Here is a 14,982-nt window from a genome sequence, read left to right on the forward strand (position 1 = left end):
GTGTCTCTTTGCCGGATTTTGGGGCTGGCTGCGGTGTGGGGTGAGGCTGCGGGGCTGGAGCTGTCCAACACAGAGGATCATGCGATGGCAGCGGCTCCCTGACCTGAGCCCCTCTGCGTTGTTACTCGGGGTGGGGGATTTTGCTGGGAAGGGCTCGTGATCCTGGTCTCCTTGCCCCTGACCCTGAAGGCTCATGCCGGGCTCGCTGCTCCACGCTTCCCAGCACGAGTCCTGTGGCTGCTCCGTGCTCCCCCTTCCCAGAGCAGCTCCTGCGCCTGCCTGGTGGGAGGATGAGGTCCCTTCCTGAGGATGTGAATCACGCCTCCAGGGGAGGCTGCCCCTGCTCCCTCTGTCTCCTCTGCAGAGGGGCTGCTCCCCCGCCCCCGGCAGCGCACGGAGGCCAAGGAGCCGCCGGCAAAGGGAGCTTGGATTTGCCAGCTCCATGGAGATCCCCTGTGTGGCGAGGAGTGGAGACACAACTTCCCACATCACTGGCTGGGTTTTGGTGCCTTCTCTGCAGCAGGAACTGATGGAGAGGAAAATAGCATTAGAACCCACACTTTTATGGAAACAGGAATGAACTGGGCTGGTTTCCCCTCTGCTCCACCACTGTGCTCCCCTGAGAACGATGGGTCAGGGTTGTTTGTGTGTGTTAGTCCCTCCTCACACCTGGGGGCTGCACTTGCATTAATAAATATAACAGCTTCCTTAGAGGAAGGAGCTGCTGGGATGTTCATCCCGACATTTCAAAGTGCTGGGGGGATCTGGATCCTTAGCTTTTGTGAAAATTAACATGGTCATGAAGATCCTGCCTTTAATATGAAGTGACTCAGAGTGCACTAAATAATGAAAAAAGTAAAATAAGGTAAAATTATATAAACTATGGAAAGAAGAAAGCAATCCCCTGAGAGCAAGAACTGTACCTGGCTTTTGTACTTTTGTACCTTGGCCCAGCAGTGACAAAAGTTTGTGTGTGATTATTGTGATTATCAATACTCGTAGGGGGAAATTAAAGCCATATTCTCTGTGTTCCACATGCAGCAGTTATGGGGGCTGTCCTTGGAAAATGGGAATGTACAGTAAAAAGCAACAAGGCAGAAACAGGCAAAGCCCAGAATTTAGAGTTAAAACGAGCAGAATTCAGCCTGGTGTGGCTCCACGTGCAGTGCAGCAGCGCTGAGGGGAACACACCACTCCCCTCCAACAGTGCAGAGGGAAGGAGTCAAAATGCTCTGTTATTATTTCCATTATTGCTCCGTTCCTTTCCATGCAGGAGGAGTTATTTCTGCTGCACAGATTCCTGTGTGAGCCCGCAGTGAGTGGGGCTCCCAGGGCAGAGGGGACTCCACAGTGTGGCCAGTGATGTGTCGGGCACAGAAAGCCCCACGTGTGGCCCCCACACACCCCGGGGATGTTCCCTCATCCCCTCCCAGCACGGCACAGCACGAGCAGGGATGGCTGCAATTTATTTCTCCTTCTTAGCAGGAAAATCAGATGGTGCTGTGAGATGGTGCCAGCCCTCTGTTCCTGGGAGGGTGACATCAGCAGGACAGGTCAGCCCCGCTTTATTACTGCAATGAACCTTTTAAAGCAGCTGCATAATAACAGCCCTGGGCCTATTTCGGGAAAGTCTCCTGGGTGTTTAATTCCATGGAGTGAGCGGGGCTTTCTTCAGAGAAAGAGCATGTAGGATGGAGGGTTGGATCACAGCAGAGCAGGGATGGTCCCAGGCCTCAAAAGGGGAAGGATCATGTGGATGCTGAGACAGAATTAAATCCCAGAAATGAGAATTTAGAAAAACTTGTTCATGGAAATATGGTTATGTTTCGCTTGAAGTTTTCTCATGTTTTGATTTGATTTCTCATCTCCTCAGCACCCAGACCAGGACAATGCAGGATTAGGTGGGCCCAGGGAGACCTGGATGTAGGAGGAGGGGGCTGATGGATCTGATTTTCAGTGTCCGTGAGTGCCGTCAGGGATCAGGGGAGATGAATGGTGGATGTGGATGGAAGACTCTTCTGTGCCAGCCAGCTGAGGTGTTTGCAGTGGGTTGGTAAAAAAAGGTCATTATTCCAACAGGAAATTTAAAAAATCATTCCGAGAGGACCACTGAGCTGCTGGTTTGTGCCCCTGTGTCTGTGCGTGAGCCCTGGGGTTGTGGCCTTGTGTGGGCTGCTCCCCAAGGCACATTCCTGCTCCCCAAGGCACAGCACAGTGACCCCAGTGCCCGGCCCGGCACAGCTGCTGTGCCTGAGCTCCTGCCTGGATCCCCTCTCGACCTGACTCATGTTGTGCAGAAAATCAGGGTAGAGAAAAATTATTCTGGCCTTAACAGTGGGAAGTCTGGGACTCTCAAGGAGACAGCACTGTCACTGCCAGTCCTGCAGTGGCCATGGGGCAGTGCAGGTGTCCCCACGGCTGGCACATCCATATCTATGTCCTACTGAGTCCTGCTTGTTGCCCCGCCCGCCTGCTCGGGCAGTGGGACAGGACGATGTCCCTGCCTTGGTGACCCTGCCCACAGCCCCGTCTCACGCGGGCCACCAGCCGAGCTCTGTCCCTGCCCGTGCCTGGGTGGTCCCTGCGCATCCCCGCGGGATGCAGATGCTCTATGCAAATGAAGGGCCGGGCTGGGCCCTATGCAAATCAACATGCAAATCGAGGGGGGGCGCGGCCGCGCCGAGGGCGCGGGGGGCGGGGCTTGCCGTGCCGCGAGGCGCCGGGGGCGTGGCCGGCGATGCAGATGAGGGGCGGGGCGGCTCTGTATGTAAATGAGGGGGCGTGGCCCGGCGGGCGGTGTCGGAGCCTCCCGCCAGCTGCGGGCAGCGGCCCCGAGCGCGGCCCCCGGCAGCGCAGCCGGACCAGCCCCAGCCCCGCCGGACCAGCGCCACCGGAGCGGGCCGGGCCGGGCCGGCAGCCCCCGCACAGCATGGCCGAGCCGCCGGCGGCAGCGCCGGCCCCCGAGGGCGAGGAGGGCCCGGTGCGCTTCGCCCGCAAGGGCGCCCTGCGGCAGAAGAACGTGCACGAGGTGAAGAACCACAAGTTCACGGCGCGGTTTTTCAAGCAGCCCACCTTCTGCAGCCACTGCACCGACTTCATCTGGTGAGCCTTCCCCTGGCCTCCCCTCAGCCGCTCCGGGACACCGGCTCGGCGGGACATCCCTCCCCGTGCTCGCCCAGCCCGGTGGGACTCACCCTCGCCCTCCTCCGGGCACCCCTCCCGTCCCGGCTCCCCTCATCCCCCGCATCCCATCCCGGTCCCCCCGGTGCCCGCTCTCCTCCGGCCGGCGGCTCCGGGCAGGGTCGTTGCGCCGCGGGGCCGGGGCCGGTGTCTCACTCCGCCTCTCTCTCCGCAGGGGCTTCGGCAAGCAGGGCTTCCAGTGTCAAGGTGAGTGTTGCGCTGCCGGGGGGGCCGAGGGGGCCCTCACTCCGTGTCCGCCCCCCGGGACCGGCCCCGCATCTCCCTGCGGGCGGCATCCCCGCGGCACCGGGAAGCAGCTTAGTCATTTTTTTAATCAACCGAGCAACTAGTCGTGCCTTTAAGCCGGTCGGGTCTCGTTAGCAGAGATAAGCGCCCAGGACTTCAGCTAAATCCCCCGAAAAAGACTGAGGGGAGTTTGTTTTTAATGTACTTAACACCAAAACATGTGTTTGGGTGGCAAACAGGCTGGGCGAGGGCTGCTCCGGGGCTGCAACTGCGCAGCCGGCGAGGACTTGAATGGCTTGGTTGTGTTGCTGGGGAAAAAAAAATGAGGCTTTATAACAAAATACGTTGCAGTAGCCAGGTTACTGTGACCATAATTCTTTGTTCTGATGATGCTGAGATTCTGGAGGGGCTCTTCAGGGACATCTTTAGGATGTCCCCTCGGGAAATTGGGCTGAATTACCCAGGCGTTATCTGGTTGCTGTTGTAGCCAGCCCAGCTGGGGGCTGCTCCTGCTCGCAGCTCGCCCTGTCCTGTGGGTCCCACCTGTGTGGGGTTCACCTCTGGGCGTGGGGTTCAAATGGGGCCGGTGCTCGCAGCTGCTGGCAGTGAAATTTTGCTTTTGTGAATATTTGGGACAGAGTTTTATTTTGGTGGGTGGCTGACTCCCAAGCTGAGGTATTTGGCATGAAAACAAACCCACTTTAGAGCTCTAAAAGACTGCTCCTGACAGCTGTCCTTGGGGTTTTGGTGCGGCACACTCAGGGTGCGAGGTGCTGCGGTGGGTCCGGGTCTTGGGGGGTTCCTGTAGCTGTGGGCAGAGGGGCTTTGCCTTGGCTGTTCTCAGGAGCACCTCTGCAGCTGCCTGTACAAGCAGTGTAAGTCTAATCCAATTTAAATGATGCTGCTACTCATCCTTAACACTTACCACACGAGTATAACCTTAAAATACCAAAACCGTCTCCCTGCCACCTCCCCAACCCCAGCCTGAAGGCCTGGACAGGTGTTGGCAAGCAGAGAAAAGTGGATGTGGAGATTAAAGCGTGTCCTAGGGCTGTTTCTCAAGGTCACAGCTTCCCCTGGTACCTGAGGTTTCACACATGGGCAGTTCAGTCACATCACTGAGAGAAATTCTGCGCACCTCAAATCTGTTGTGGGTCTTCCCAGGCTTACCTGGCTGTTAATTCCCTGACTTTCCTTACAGTGACGGTGTATTTGTGCAAACACAATGTCCATGAAATCTGGACTGTGTTGGGGAGCTGGTGGGGACCATGTACTGGCCCGACAGGGTTTGCCTGCGTTATTTCTAGAGCTCTGCTGAGTTCTACCTATAGCATCCAGGGCTGGTTAACTGGCACCTCTCCAAGTCTCTTCCAGCTGTCAGGAACTGTTATCCAAACCTGTAACTGTGCTCTTGCTCCAAGGTTTATCCTTAGATGTTTTTAGCCAGTGTTGAATCAGCCCTCAGTGTGAGGACAGTGGGTGGGCCTGTGGAGGTGTCTTGGAGGTGTCGAGCAGTGCAGTCCTGGCCCTGGGTCGTGGGGCAGGAGCCCTTGTGAGCTGCAGTGACACCAGTAGCACTGCCAGGAGCCTGCTGTGCTCAGTGACATCCCTGAGGGTGTGTAACTGCTCTGTGACATCCCTTTCTGCCTTCAGAAACCCTTTCCAGGTTACTCTGGTGTTACAGACGGGAATGTGCAATAGGGAATCTTTACTGTGCAACAGGGAATTTCACAGATTGAGGTCTGCAGACCAGCCCAGTCTTTACTTTCCTAAAATCAGTGAGCTGTGGATTTCCCCAGATCCCACCTGTGAGGTGCTGGGGTGCCCAGGTGAAGGTGCTCCCGTGGGTGAGGCAGCTGTGGGGCAATGCCCATCACGGCCTGGGCAGGAGCGGCTGTGCCCTGGGGTGGAGGACATGCCGTGTCTCCCTGCAGGATGCTTCCAGCTTGGGAAATCAACACAGAAGTCTCTCCCACTGCCATTTGCGCTGGAATCACAGCTGCCCTGGGGCTTGTCCTGGTGGGAGGCGGAACTGGAGGTGCTAGGGCTGGCACTGCCCTGCTTTGGCTGTGCCAGGGGGGCCGTGCTCATGCTGGGTTGTGCAGGTACCGCCAGCTTTGGGTTTGTGGCCCACACGCTGTGCTGCAGCTGCTGTTGAACTTGGTAAATATTGACATGGAGGCAGAAAATCCCAGGGCTGGCTTTTGTTTAGGGGTTCTTCAGCCCCATAGGGCTGCCAGGAAGCTCTGGAGTGAGGGTCTTCCTCTCCCTTTACTGAATGCGGCTTTAATTCAACTTTAACAACTTCCCCGAGTGTTTTATCCCGTTGTTTTGTGGGATGGCTGGAAATGCAGCTGGGGCACATGTCTGTCTGCTCTCAGCTGTTCCTACTGCTGTGCTCGCTTTAAGTAGGTTTTCACCTGTGCCCTGATTTCTTTCTAGGGCATTTGCAATAATTAGATTGTTAATTAGCTCATTACTTGTGACTTTTGGCAGGAAGTTAGCAGAAACTGACTCTTTGTAGCTTGAAATACTAATGGATACCACAAATGCCACTTAATTGCCTGCTAATCTGCTTCTTATCCTCGTATACAATCTCCTCCTTATCCTTGTACGCATCTGAAGACTTCCTGGGCCAACGTCTCTCTTGTGAGCCAGAAAGTGTCTGAGTGTGGGCAGGGGAGGTCTGTGCACAGCCGGTCCAGGAGCAGGGCTGCTTCTGGCAGGTCAGCAAAAAGAAATCAATATCTTGTGGGTGTTGGAAGCTGAAGTGCTGAGGATGTGCCTGGAGCTGCCAGGAAGATGAACTCTTCCCGAGGGAAGCTCGATGGCCTCTGGCTGCCTCTCAGCCCGTGGTACAGAGGGGCTTTCTGGCCCTGCTCTAATGACCTATTGTAGCTGGAAGGTGTAGAAACTTCTCAGGAATAGAGAAAGGGAAGTGTGTGTTCTCTCCCCTTCCTGGGTTTGGGGATTCATCCAAGCAGTATCAACACCAGGAATGCATTAGGAGGGAGGGAGCAGCCCCTTGATGTCTGCAGGCTGGGGAAGAAACAAGTGGCCAAGTCTTGGTTCTCCTGCTGCAGGAAGTGCTGTAGGATGGTAAAGGAGAGGGAATTGGTTTGAAAGTTTTTGGGAGTGAAGTTCTTGGTCGCCTTCTGGGAATGTGCTGCTTCTGGGAACTGGCAGCTTTCTCTTTCCTGCTCATGTTTCCCCCGCCTTGGCATCCTTGGGGGCCATTTCTCCTGTTGTCCAGCAGCCCTTGGTCCCTTTGTGGATCAGAGTGCTGAGGGGGACGTGTGTCCAGGAACTGGATTTGCTCAACCTGGAGTCACTGTGGCTGGGCTGGGCTCCCGCCCTGGGGGCCTGGGCAGAGGTGAGGAGCAGTGGAACGTGATTCGCACTTGGGAGCAAAAAATAACCTGCATCTGTTACTGCTTTCATGTGTACAATGTAGAAAAGATCTTGGAAAGGAGAATCTTGATTCTTCCTGAAGAGAAAGGGGGGAAAAAAAAGCATCCTTTGGTAATGGGTGCTTGGATCTCATGCAGTAACTTTTCTGGGGAGAATGTTTACTTCTTGTCCCTGCTTATGACTCAGTAAGCAAAGAAACTCTTTAGATTAGATCTCCTTCCAAACTTCATGCCACACAGAATTCCTCCCTCCAGGTTTTCCTCTCCCTGTCCTCCAAGGCCAGTGCTCTTGTTCTGTTTTGTGTTTTCACGAGTCAACATCTGAGACCAGAACTGAGCAGCTGGAAAATGTCACCCAGGCCCTACCTCTCAAGCAAGTATTTCTCTCTTGTTCTGTGCCTTCACAAGCCACCCTTCCTCCCCCCAGACGGAAGTGAAACCCATCACACTTTGCTCTCCACTGCAGCTCGAGCCACTCTGCGGGCTGGGCTCGGCACCGTTCAGCGCCGGCTCTTATTGACTGTATTAAACAAGTAAGAAACAAAAGCAAAACAAACTCCAATCATTCGGAGTTGCCTCAAACCCAGTAATTTCGTGTCAACATATTATGCACACTGGAGAAATGTTAGTGTTCAAATAGACTAATTAAAAATGTTACTGCAATTACTTTTGCAACACAAATGATGCTAATTATATAATGCTGCAGAAATTGGAAACATGATTTCGGAGGGTTTTTTGTGTGTGCCTTGCGGTGGTAACGCAAGTCTCGATGCTGGAGCCGTGTCCCCGGGGCAGCAGGAGCCGTGTCCCCACGCAGAGCCTGGGGCAGCAGAGCCCGTGGGGAGCCTGTCCCCGGCACCAGGGCAGTGCTGCAGAGCAGGTACAAATAGAAAAGGGAAGTGGGTCTGGGCTCCTGCGCTGCACAGATGGGCTGTGGTTCTGCACAGCCGAGTGAACACAGAGCTGGTGGGAGCTGGGAACGTGTGCCCCTTGGCAGGGCTGCTTCCCGGGCTGGGTTTAAATCCTGTCACCTGAGCTGGCCTCCCTAATCCCGCTCTTCCCTGCGCTGGATGCCTGTGGCTCAGGGCAGCAGCTGGGGAGGAGGGAGGTGGTTTGGAGGTAGTTTGGACGTGCAGCCCCTCTGGCAGTGCCGGGGCTGTTGGGCTCGGCAGGGACAGCTCGGGTGCAGCCCCGCCGGTGTCCCCGTGCAGCGCACAAGGGCTCGCTCAAGTCTGGAAGTGGAAGTGGTTTCTCTTTCCCTCCCCCCTGCAGTTGCAGGGTGGATTTTTCTTTCTTATCTCTGGAGATAGCTGTCATCCTAAAATGATCTTGGGCCTGGATAATGAGGTGGTCCGTTTCCTTCCCGGGGTATCCGTTGCTGACTGGTGCCAGCCATAGGATGCTGGCTGCGGGCTTTGGAGCTGGCCCGTGGGCATTTGGGTGCCTTGGGGTGGCAGGAGAGTTTGCAGCACATCTGCCAGGTGCCTGTTGGTTCTGACACCACTGCAGAGGTTAAACAACCCCAGTCTCGAGCCTCTGCCTTGATGGTTCTCCAGCTATTGAGTCTTCCTGGGGAATTTAATGCCTGGGCTGTCTCTAAGGAGACTTCTCAGCAAACAGTGCAGGCAGTTCTGCACGCCTGCTCGCTCACACATGTGATCCTACAAATTCCTGCAGCACACGGGTCCCTGGCAGGGTGTGTAGGGCATCCTTTACTGGCAGCAAGGTGTGGGCGGGTGCTCACCTGTCTTGTCACCAGCAGAAGATGCTGTGAAACAGAGCAAGACCTTGAGGGTTTGGTGTCTGCTGTGGAACAGGAGGTGGGTTTGAACCTGCTCTCAAAACTTGGTGTGAATTCTGTTAACTGCTGGGGTTTCTGTAGGAACTGGAGGGAGGGGAGTTGCGCAAGCCCTTGCTGTGGGCTGCTGCCCTCCCTCCTTCCCAGCCAGCACAGCTCCTCCTCCTCCTGCAGCTCAACAGGCAAAAATCTGAAAACGCTGGAGAGGCTCCTCTGTGCCATCCAGGCCCCCATCAGATCTATCAGCAAATAAGTGGCATGATCACAATGACTAAGAAATTAACTTCTGGCTGTGCCCATAATTTAGCGAGGGCAGGATTGCCTGAAACGCGTTGTTATAAGGGGTGTGATCAGAAATGTAAGGTGGAAGTGCTTTCCCCTGGCCTGGATTGAAGGTGTGTGGTAATGAGAAGGGATGTTCACAATAGTAGGTGGGATGGGATTGTGCCCAGGAGAAGCATTTGGGTGGATTTTCCTGCAGCAGCCAGTTGTGAAAGGATTAGTGCTGCACAGGGACACAGCTGCCAGACTCCACCATGGGCTGGTGGCCTTTGTGTGCCTGTGGTCCAGCTCAGGCCCCAAGGGCAGCATGGAGTGTGGTGGAGAGTGCTGGTGAGATTAATCCCTCCAGTGTGGCTTCATGAGTCATTATTCTGCAAATCCATAAATTAGAGCCACTCAGAGAAGGGTGAGTAAGGAGCTCCCTGTAGGGGAAGAGTAACCACAGGTGCTTGGGCTGCGTGTTCTTTGTGCTCTTTGAGGGCTGCCGGCTGCCAAAAACGAGCTCTTTGGAAAAGGCAATAAAACAAAACCAGGGAAGCAGGAGTCCTTTTGTGGAGTCCTGAGTGCAGCCTTGGGTTGCCAGCACTGTGTTCTGGGGTTGCCCTGTGTGCTGCCCCACAGCCCTGGGTGATGGGTGTCCTGTCCCACAGCTGGGTGAGGGCAGGGGACAGAGAGAGCATGGAGAGCTCCAGAGCCCCTCCAGACCTTTCAGGTGATGCTGTAGGAAAAAAAGCCTGGCCAAGGACTTGTCCATCCCCTGGAATGGCCTTGTCCCATACTTTGAGATTTAGCAGAAACCACAGGCCCTGTGCTCCTTGGGGTGATGCAGTGCCCTCGCACCTGGTACCCGAACAGAGATGTGGGGCTGGGGCATCTGGACTTGGGTGTGACAGAGACAAGAGCTGTCCCTCGGATGTCCCTTTTTTCAGGGAAAGGACAGCTGTGAGCTACTGTTCCCCACCTCTGAACCCATCCATCCATCTGTCCATTCATCCCGGGCTGGGCTGGTGTTGGTGGCCTCTGTGCCTTGGCCAGGAGTCCCTGGAGGCAGAAAGGTGATATGAACATCAAGGATGTAAAATGACACAGTAACTGCCTTAGTTTTGCAGTGGCCCAATGGATGAAGGTGAAAAATCTCTCTGGAGCTCTTGAGCCCCATCAGGGCTGGTGTCAGGGGCTGCTGCCCCAGCAGAGAAGGGGAGAGACGTGACCCCGGTTGGCCCTGTCCTGCCATCCCACAGGAGCCAGCACCAGGAAGTCAGTTTTTCCACAAGAGCCACAGAAGGGATGGGGGAGACAGGAAGAAAGCTCCGGTGGTGGTTGGTAGCAGCCAAATTTTGTGTTAAGCAGAAGCAATTCCCAGAAGTAGCTGTGCTGGCTGTAGCTCTTCCCGGGAAGGGAAGGCACTTGTCCAAACCACAACCTGCTCCTGCTGGGCTGTACCCAGAGCCGTGCAGGGCAGGCTGGATTTACCCAGGTGATCGGGATCCCGATGGGCACCATGTGGAGGAGCAGCTGTGGGGTCTCTCCCCGGGAATGCTCTGTTCCTTCCTGCTGTGTCTCATCCCAAGGAGCCGAGGGCTGTGGGCAACAAAAGGCTTTGACTGTGGTGAGGGACCTCAGCTCCCAGGGTGCCTGTGGGGGGATGGAGCTGTGCCCTGGGAGCTCCTTCTCTCAGCACCCCAAATGTGTCTCCCCTGGAGAGAGGGTGGCCAAGGCTCGGCTAGACCAGCCAAAGGGATGGCTCTGCCAAACAGCTTCCTGCTGTGTGGAGGTGGCTTCTTTGCCTTTGCCGTGGTCAGTCCTGGGCTGTTGGGACCACTTTGATGCAGGCTCTGAGGGACTTATCCATCCTGGTTTTAGACTGGCCTCCACTGGAAAAATGAAACTAATTTAAATGTTCTCCCTGTGAGAAGGCACCTGAACTCGGTGTAATCAATAGCTTGCCAGCAACACCTGCTTTTCTCCTGCTCGGAATGACTCCTGTTCATGGGTGGGGAGGAGCTCGAGGAGCCCTCCCAGGCCCCTCTTGCTGCAGCAGTGAGCCCTTGCCATCGCTCCCGACAGCTGAGGCCAGTTCCCTGTGAAGGGAAATGCGTTTCATGAGAGTGACAGCTCTGCTCCCGCAGCATCGCGGGGCAGATGGAGCTGCTGCTCCCGCTGCTCTTCCCTGGCAGCTGCAGGCTCTGCTGGGCACTGTCCCCGGCCACATCCTGCTCCGCAGTGCGGGATGGCCCCTGCAGCCGCATGTCACAACCGGGGACAGGGCTCCCTCCGGGGTGACACGGCCAGGGCCTTCCCTTCCCTTCCCTTCCCTTCCCTTCCCTTCCCTTCCCTTCCTTCCCTTCCCTTCCCTTCCCTTCCCTTCCCTTCCTCCCTTCCCTTCCCTTCCCTTCCCTTCCCTTCCTTCCCTTCCCTTCCCTTCCCTTCCCTTCCCTTCCCTTCCCTTCCCTTCCCTTCCCTTCCCTTCCCTTCCCTTCCCTTCCCTTCCCTTCCCTTCCCTTCCCTTCCCTTCCCTTCCCTTCCCTTCCCTTCCCTTCCCTTCCCTTCCCTTCCCTTCCCTTCCTTCCCTTCCCTTCCCTTCCCTGTCTGTGGAGCACCTCTTGCCTGGGAGCTGCCCGGGCTGGGCACTCCCAGCTCTGCTCCAAGTGCTGGTAATTCTCTCTAGGCCAAGGTGTGGCTCCTGCCCTCCTGGGCTCCCTGCACAGTGCAGGTGTTGGGCAGGGGCTGGCAGGACCCAGGTGCTGCCCAGCCCAGGCTCTGTGCCCAGGCACTGACCTCAGGCACTGTTCTAGCTCTGCTCAAGCTGTTTGCTTTTGAGGGATTTCGGGCTGACTCCCTCCGCTGTTTATAGCCATCCTGCTCTTCCCATCATCTGATAAAAAAAAAAGAAATTCCAATCCATCCTGATACTGGAATCAGTAAGCGTTAGGGGTGGGTAACCTCGTTAGCCTCTTGCTTTCAGAATTTAACTCCTGTGGCCCAGAGCAGGAGCCTTCCTGCCCCAGCTGATGGGCACTGACTGCTGAGTGCTTAATGCTTGTGAGCTACATCTTGTCAATTTAAATAATTTGCTTCCATATTTGGTCTTGCTTTTGTGCCAGATTTATACATCTTGTTTAAATCTGACAAGCAGAATATACTTGCTGCTAATCTGAGCTGGACAAGGCAGTGCCTGCCAAAAAATCCAATATTAATAAGCTCCAGTACATGGAAGTTACTGGATTTGCAAACTTGACGCTTGTTATGGCACAGCTCCCTGAAAATTGGCTTTTTTGCATCTACTTAAATCTGGGTTTTTCCAAAGAGTCAGTCTGTGAGCTTCCCTCTTTGGGTGGGAGCTCCCTCCCCAGCTCAGTCTTTGGAACAAGGGAAGCTTTCCAGCTCTAAGCAGGAGATGAATTGCTTATTTTTTGGGGTGTGGTTGGGAAAATGGGGGATAACTGGTGTCTGTGCAGGGAGATCCTGGGAGCAGCTGGTCTGGAGCAGGAGCCGTGTGCTCGGGTGGCTCTGCATGTGCTGTTGGTCAGGACTCATGTTTGAGGACGTGGAGCTGCTGGAGCGGGTCCAGAGGAGGCCACAGAGCTGCTCCCAGGGCTGGAACCCCTCTGCCCTGGAGCCAGGCTGGGAGAGCTGGGGGTGTTCACCTGGAAGGCTCCAATGAGACCTCAGAGCCCCTTCCAGGGCCTAAAGGGGCTCCAGGAGAGCTGGAGAGGGACTGAGGACAAAAGCCTGGAGTGACAGGACGAAGGGAATGGCTTCCTACTGCCAGAGGGCGGGGGTGGATGGGTTATTGAGAAGGAATTGTTCCCTGGGAGGGTGGGCAGGCCCTGGCACAGGTTGCCCAGAGAAACTGTGGCTGCCCCTGGATCCCTGGCAGTGTCCAAGGCCAGGTTGGACAGGGCTTGAAGCAACCTGGGACAGTGGAAATGTCCCTCCCCATGGCAGGGGGTGGAACAAGATGGGCTTTAAGGTCCTTTCCAACCCAAACTATTCCAGAATTCTATGATTCTATGTTTAAAATCTTCAGTCTCTTGTAGTTCTGCTCTCGTCTTCCTACATTTGATATTTAGTCAGCAGCAGGGAAGCTAAAAAAGATTCAGATATCTAAATCTCAGCCTTCAGCTGTTCTTCCTCTTCCTCATGCTGTGTTGCCAGTGTGTTCCAGCTGATCCTGCTGGTGGATTCCTCCCTATCTTATGTTGCCATGTGAAAGGATGCAACAGGAATAGCTTCACCTTTGTGGGGAACAGTTAAATACCTTTATTCTGATGGTCTGAAGAGAGCACAAGCACATTGAATAGCTGACACTCAGAGCACATGAACAAATGCATTTTCATGATTTCCAATTATAGCAGAAGAATGAGAAAGTGAGGTGGTGAAGAGGAGTGAAAGTCGTCCTGGCTCCCCTGAATGGCTTCCTGCAGCCGCGCGGTGACATCGCGATGAAGTCAGGCTGGGAGCGGGGATTGTTTTATAATATCACTGAGGAGCCGGAGTGAGGGGGAAGTGGCCCACGAATTTCATTTGCATCACTGAGTGGATTAGCTCCTGACGCAGTGCAAAGTCATTATTTACTGTGTCTCCAGCTCCGGTGCCTTTCCCAGTGCTGCTGTGGAGAGGCTGATTCAGAGCTGGGTGCAGCTCCTGCCTTGCTGGCGGGGCCCAGCACTTGCCGTGTAAGCAAAAGGATGGTGCTTGTCAAGGCTCTGAGTGTTGTGTTCGCCCCAAGAGCCTGAGTAATTTGGGTTTAGGTCTTTTCTTCTTCTGCATTCATTACACTGAAATATTTCAACTTGAGCTTGGCTTAGGAAAAATCCCTGGCAATAATCCATAGCTCAGCCTTAACCGAGAGTAGCCAAGAGGGGGAAGGCTGCCTAAGGGACAGAAGTGGTGCATCTGTGTCCCCGCTGGCTGGGGCAAATGCACTGTCCCCATGCTGCAGGAGGTGTGCTGTGCCATGCTGTGCCGTGCTGGCTGGGACAGCACCAGAGCCCCTCTGTCCCCAGCAGTCGCTTTCACTCGGGATAAGTCACTGTCACCCAGAAGATTTCTGTGCAGCTGGAAATAATCCCCAAAATGGTTATTTATAACTTTCTGTGGCTTGACACCATTTTTGCTATGGAGATGCCTTTGCTTGGTCGTGATGATGGAGATGGGCTTTGGGAGAGGCTTTGTTTTTGTTGTCTGCCCCAGCTTTTGTATGGGCTCCTTGGGCAACCAGCCTTGTTGGGGGAGGGATCAACATCTCCATGTTCACTTGGTGTCTGAAGAATTGGATGGAATACCTTGCTTTTGGGGGGTTTGATTGGAGCCAAGTGCTCCTTCATGCAGCAGCTGTAATTGCCAGGAGGGTTCTGAGGATGGTAGGAGCTGCCACAAGGAACATCCCTGTATGCAAGGGGCAGAAAGGATGAGCAGATCCGTGTGTCCCCTCCCCAGCCTGTCACGGGAGATTTCTGCCCCAGGAATGGCTCTAAAACAGGACTAATTCACATTTGTGTGATCATGTGTCTAAGGACCATCTCCAATAGCTCAGTCCATTACTCCAAATTTGTCTTGCTCACTTGTCTTTGATGGAAAGGAGCCTAGGGGCAAGAATCTTCTGGAAAGGAAGCTTGTGAGTCTGTAACTGTGCGAGTTCTCCTGGGTGGGACGAAGTGACCTTTGTGGTGATGGTGGACCTGATTTGGACTTTGCTTCTGGGGGTTTTCCCTGCCTTGGACATGGTATCTCTGTGCTCATGACCTGGCAGCTCGTGCTGTCAGCCACCCTCCTTGGAGGCTGCCACAGCCCTGTCTCAGAAGCCTTCGTTCCTCCTTCATCACCTCCTTGATGCAATCTCCTCTTGGGTGCAGGGCACAGCCCGTGTAGCTTCTGGAAGACAAACTCTGTGCTGGAACAGACAACTTCAGGCTTCACCATCGAGTCTGCTGGGGCTGCCCCTCACCCTCCAGCTGCCTGGAGCTGCTCCATGCCTCCGTGTGTGGGGTGGGCTGAGGGATGCACGTCAGCCTGGGGACAGAGTCTGGGGGCTGCTGCTGGGTAGGGGCCAGGGGAACGGGC

General features: G+C 55.1%; 1 protein-coding gene across 2 annotated transcripts in view; it reads left to right on the forward strand.

Moving 5' to 3' along the window:
• Positions 1 to 2,895: 2,895 nt before the first annotated feature.
• The window catches only part of PRKCB (protein kinase C beta), a 95,376-nt gene continuing 83,289 nt past the window's right edge, over positions 2,896 to 14,982 (forward strand). The window contains exons 1-2 of one of the 2 annotated variants that reach the window (XM_039560341.1): positions 2,896 to 3,102; positions 3,356 to 3,387. In XM_039560341.1, coding sequence (XP_039416275.1) covers positions 2,930 to 3,102; positions 3,356 to 3,387 — 205 coding nt within the window. In that variant the 5' untranslated portion in view covers positions 2,896 to 2,929. The remainder of the gene's footprint in view (positions 3,103 to 3,355; positions 3,388 to 14,982) is intronic. The other variant, XM_039560342.1, reaches the window with a different exon arrangement.

The sequence above is a fragment of the Corvus cornix genome, chromosome 14 (genome assembly GCF_000738735.6).
Source record: "Corvus cornix cornix isolate S_Up_H32 chromosome 14, ASM73873v5, whole genome shotgun sequence".
Classification (NCBI taxonomy): Eukaryota; Metazoa; Chordata; class Aves; order Passeriformes; family Corvidae; genus Corvus; species Corvus cornix.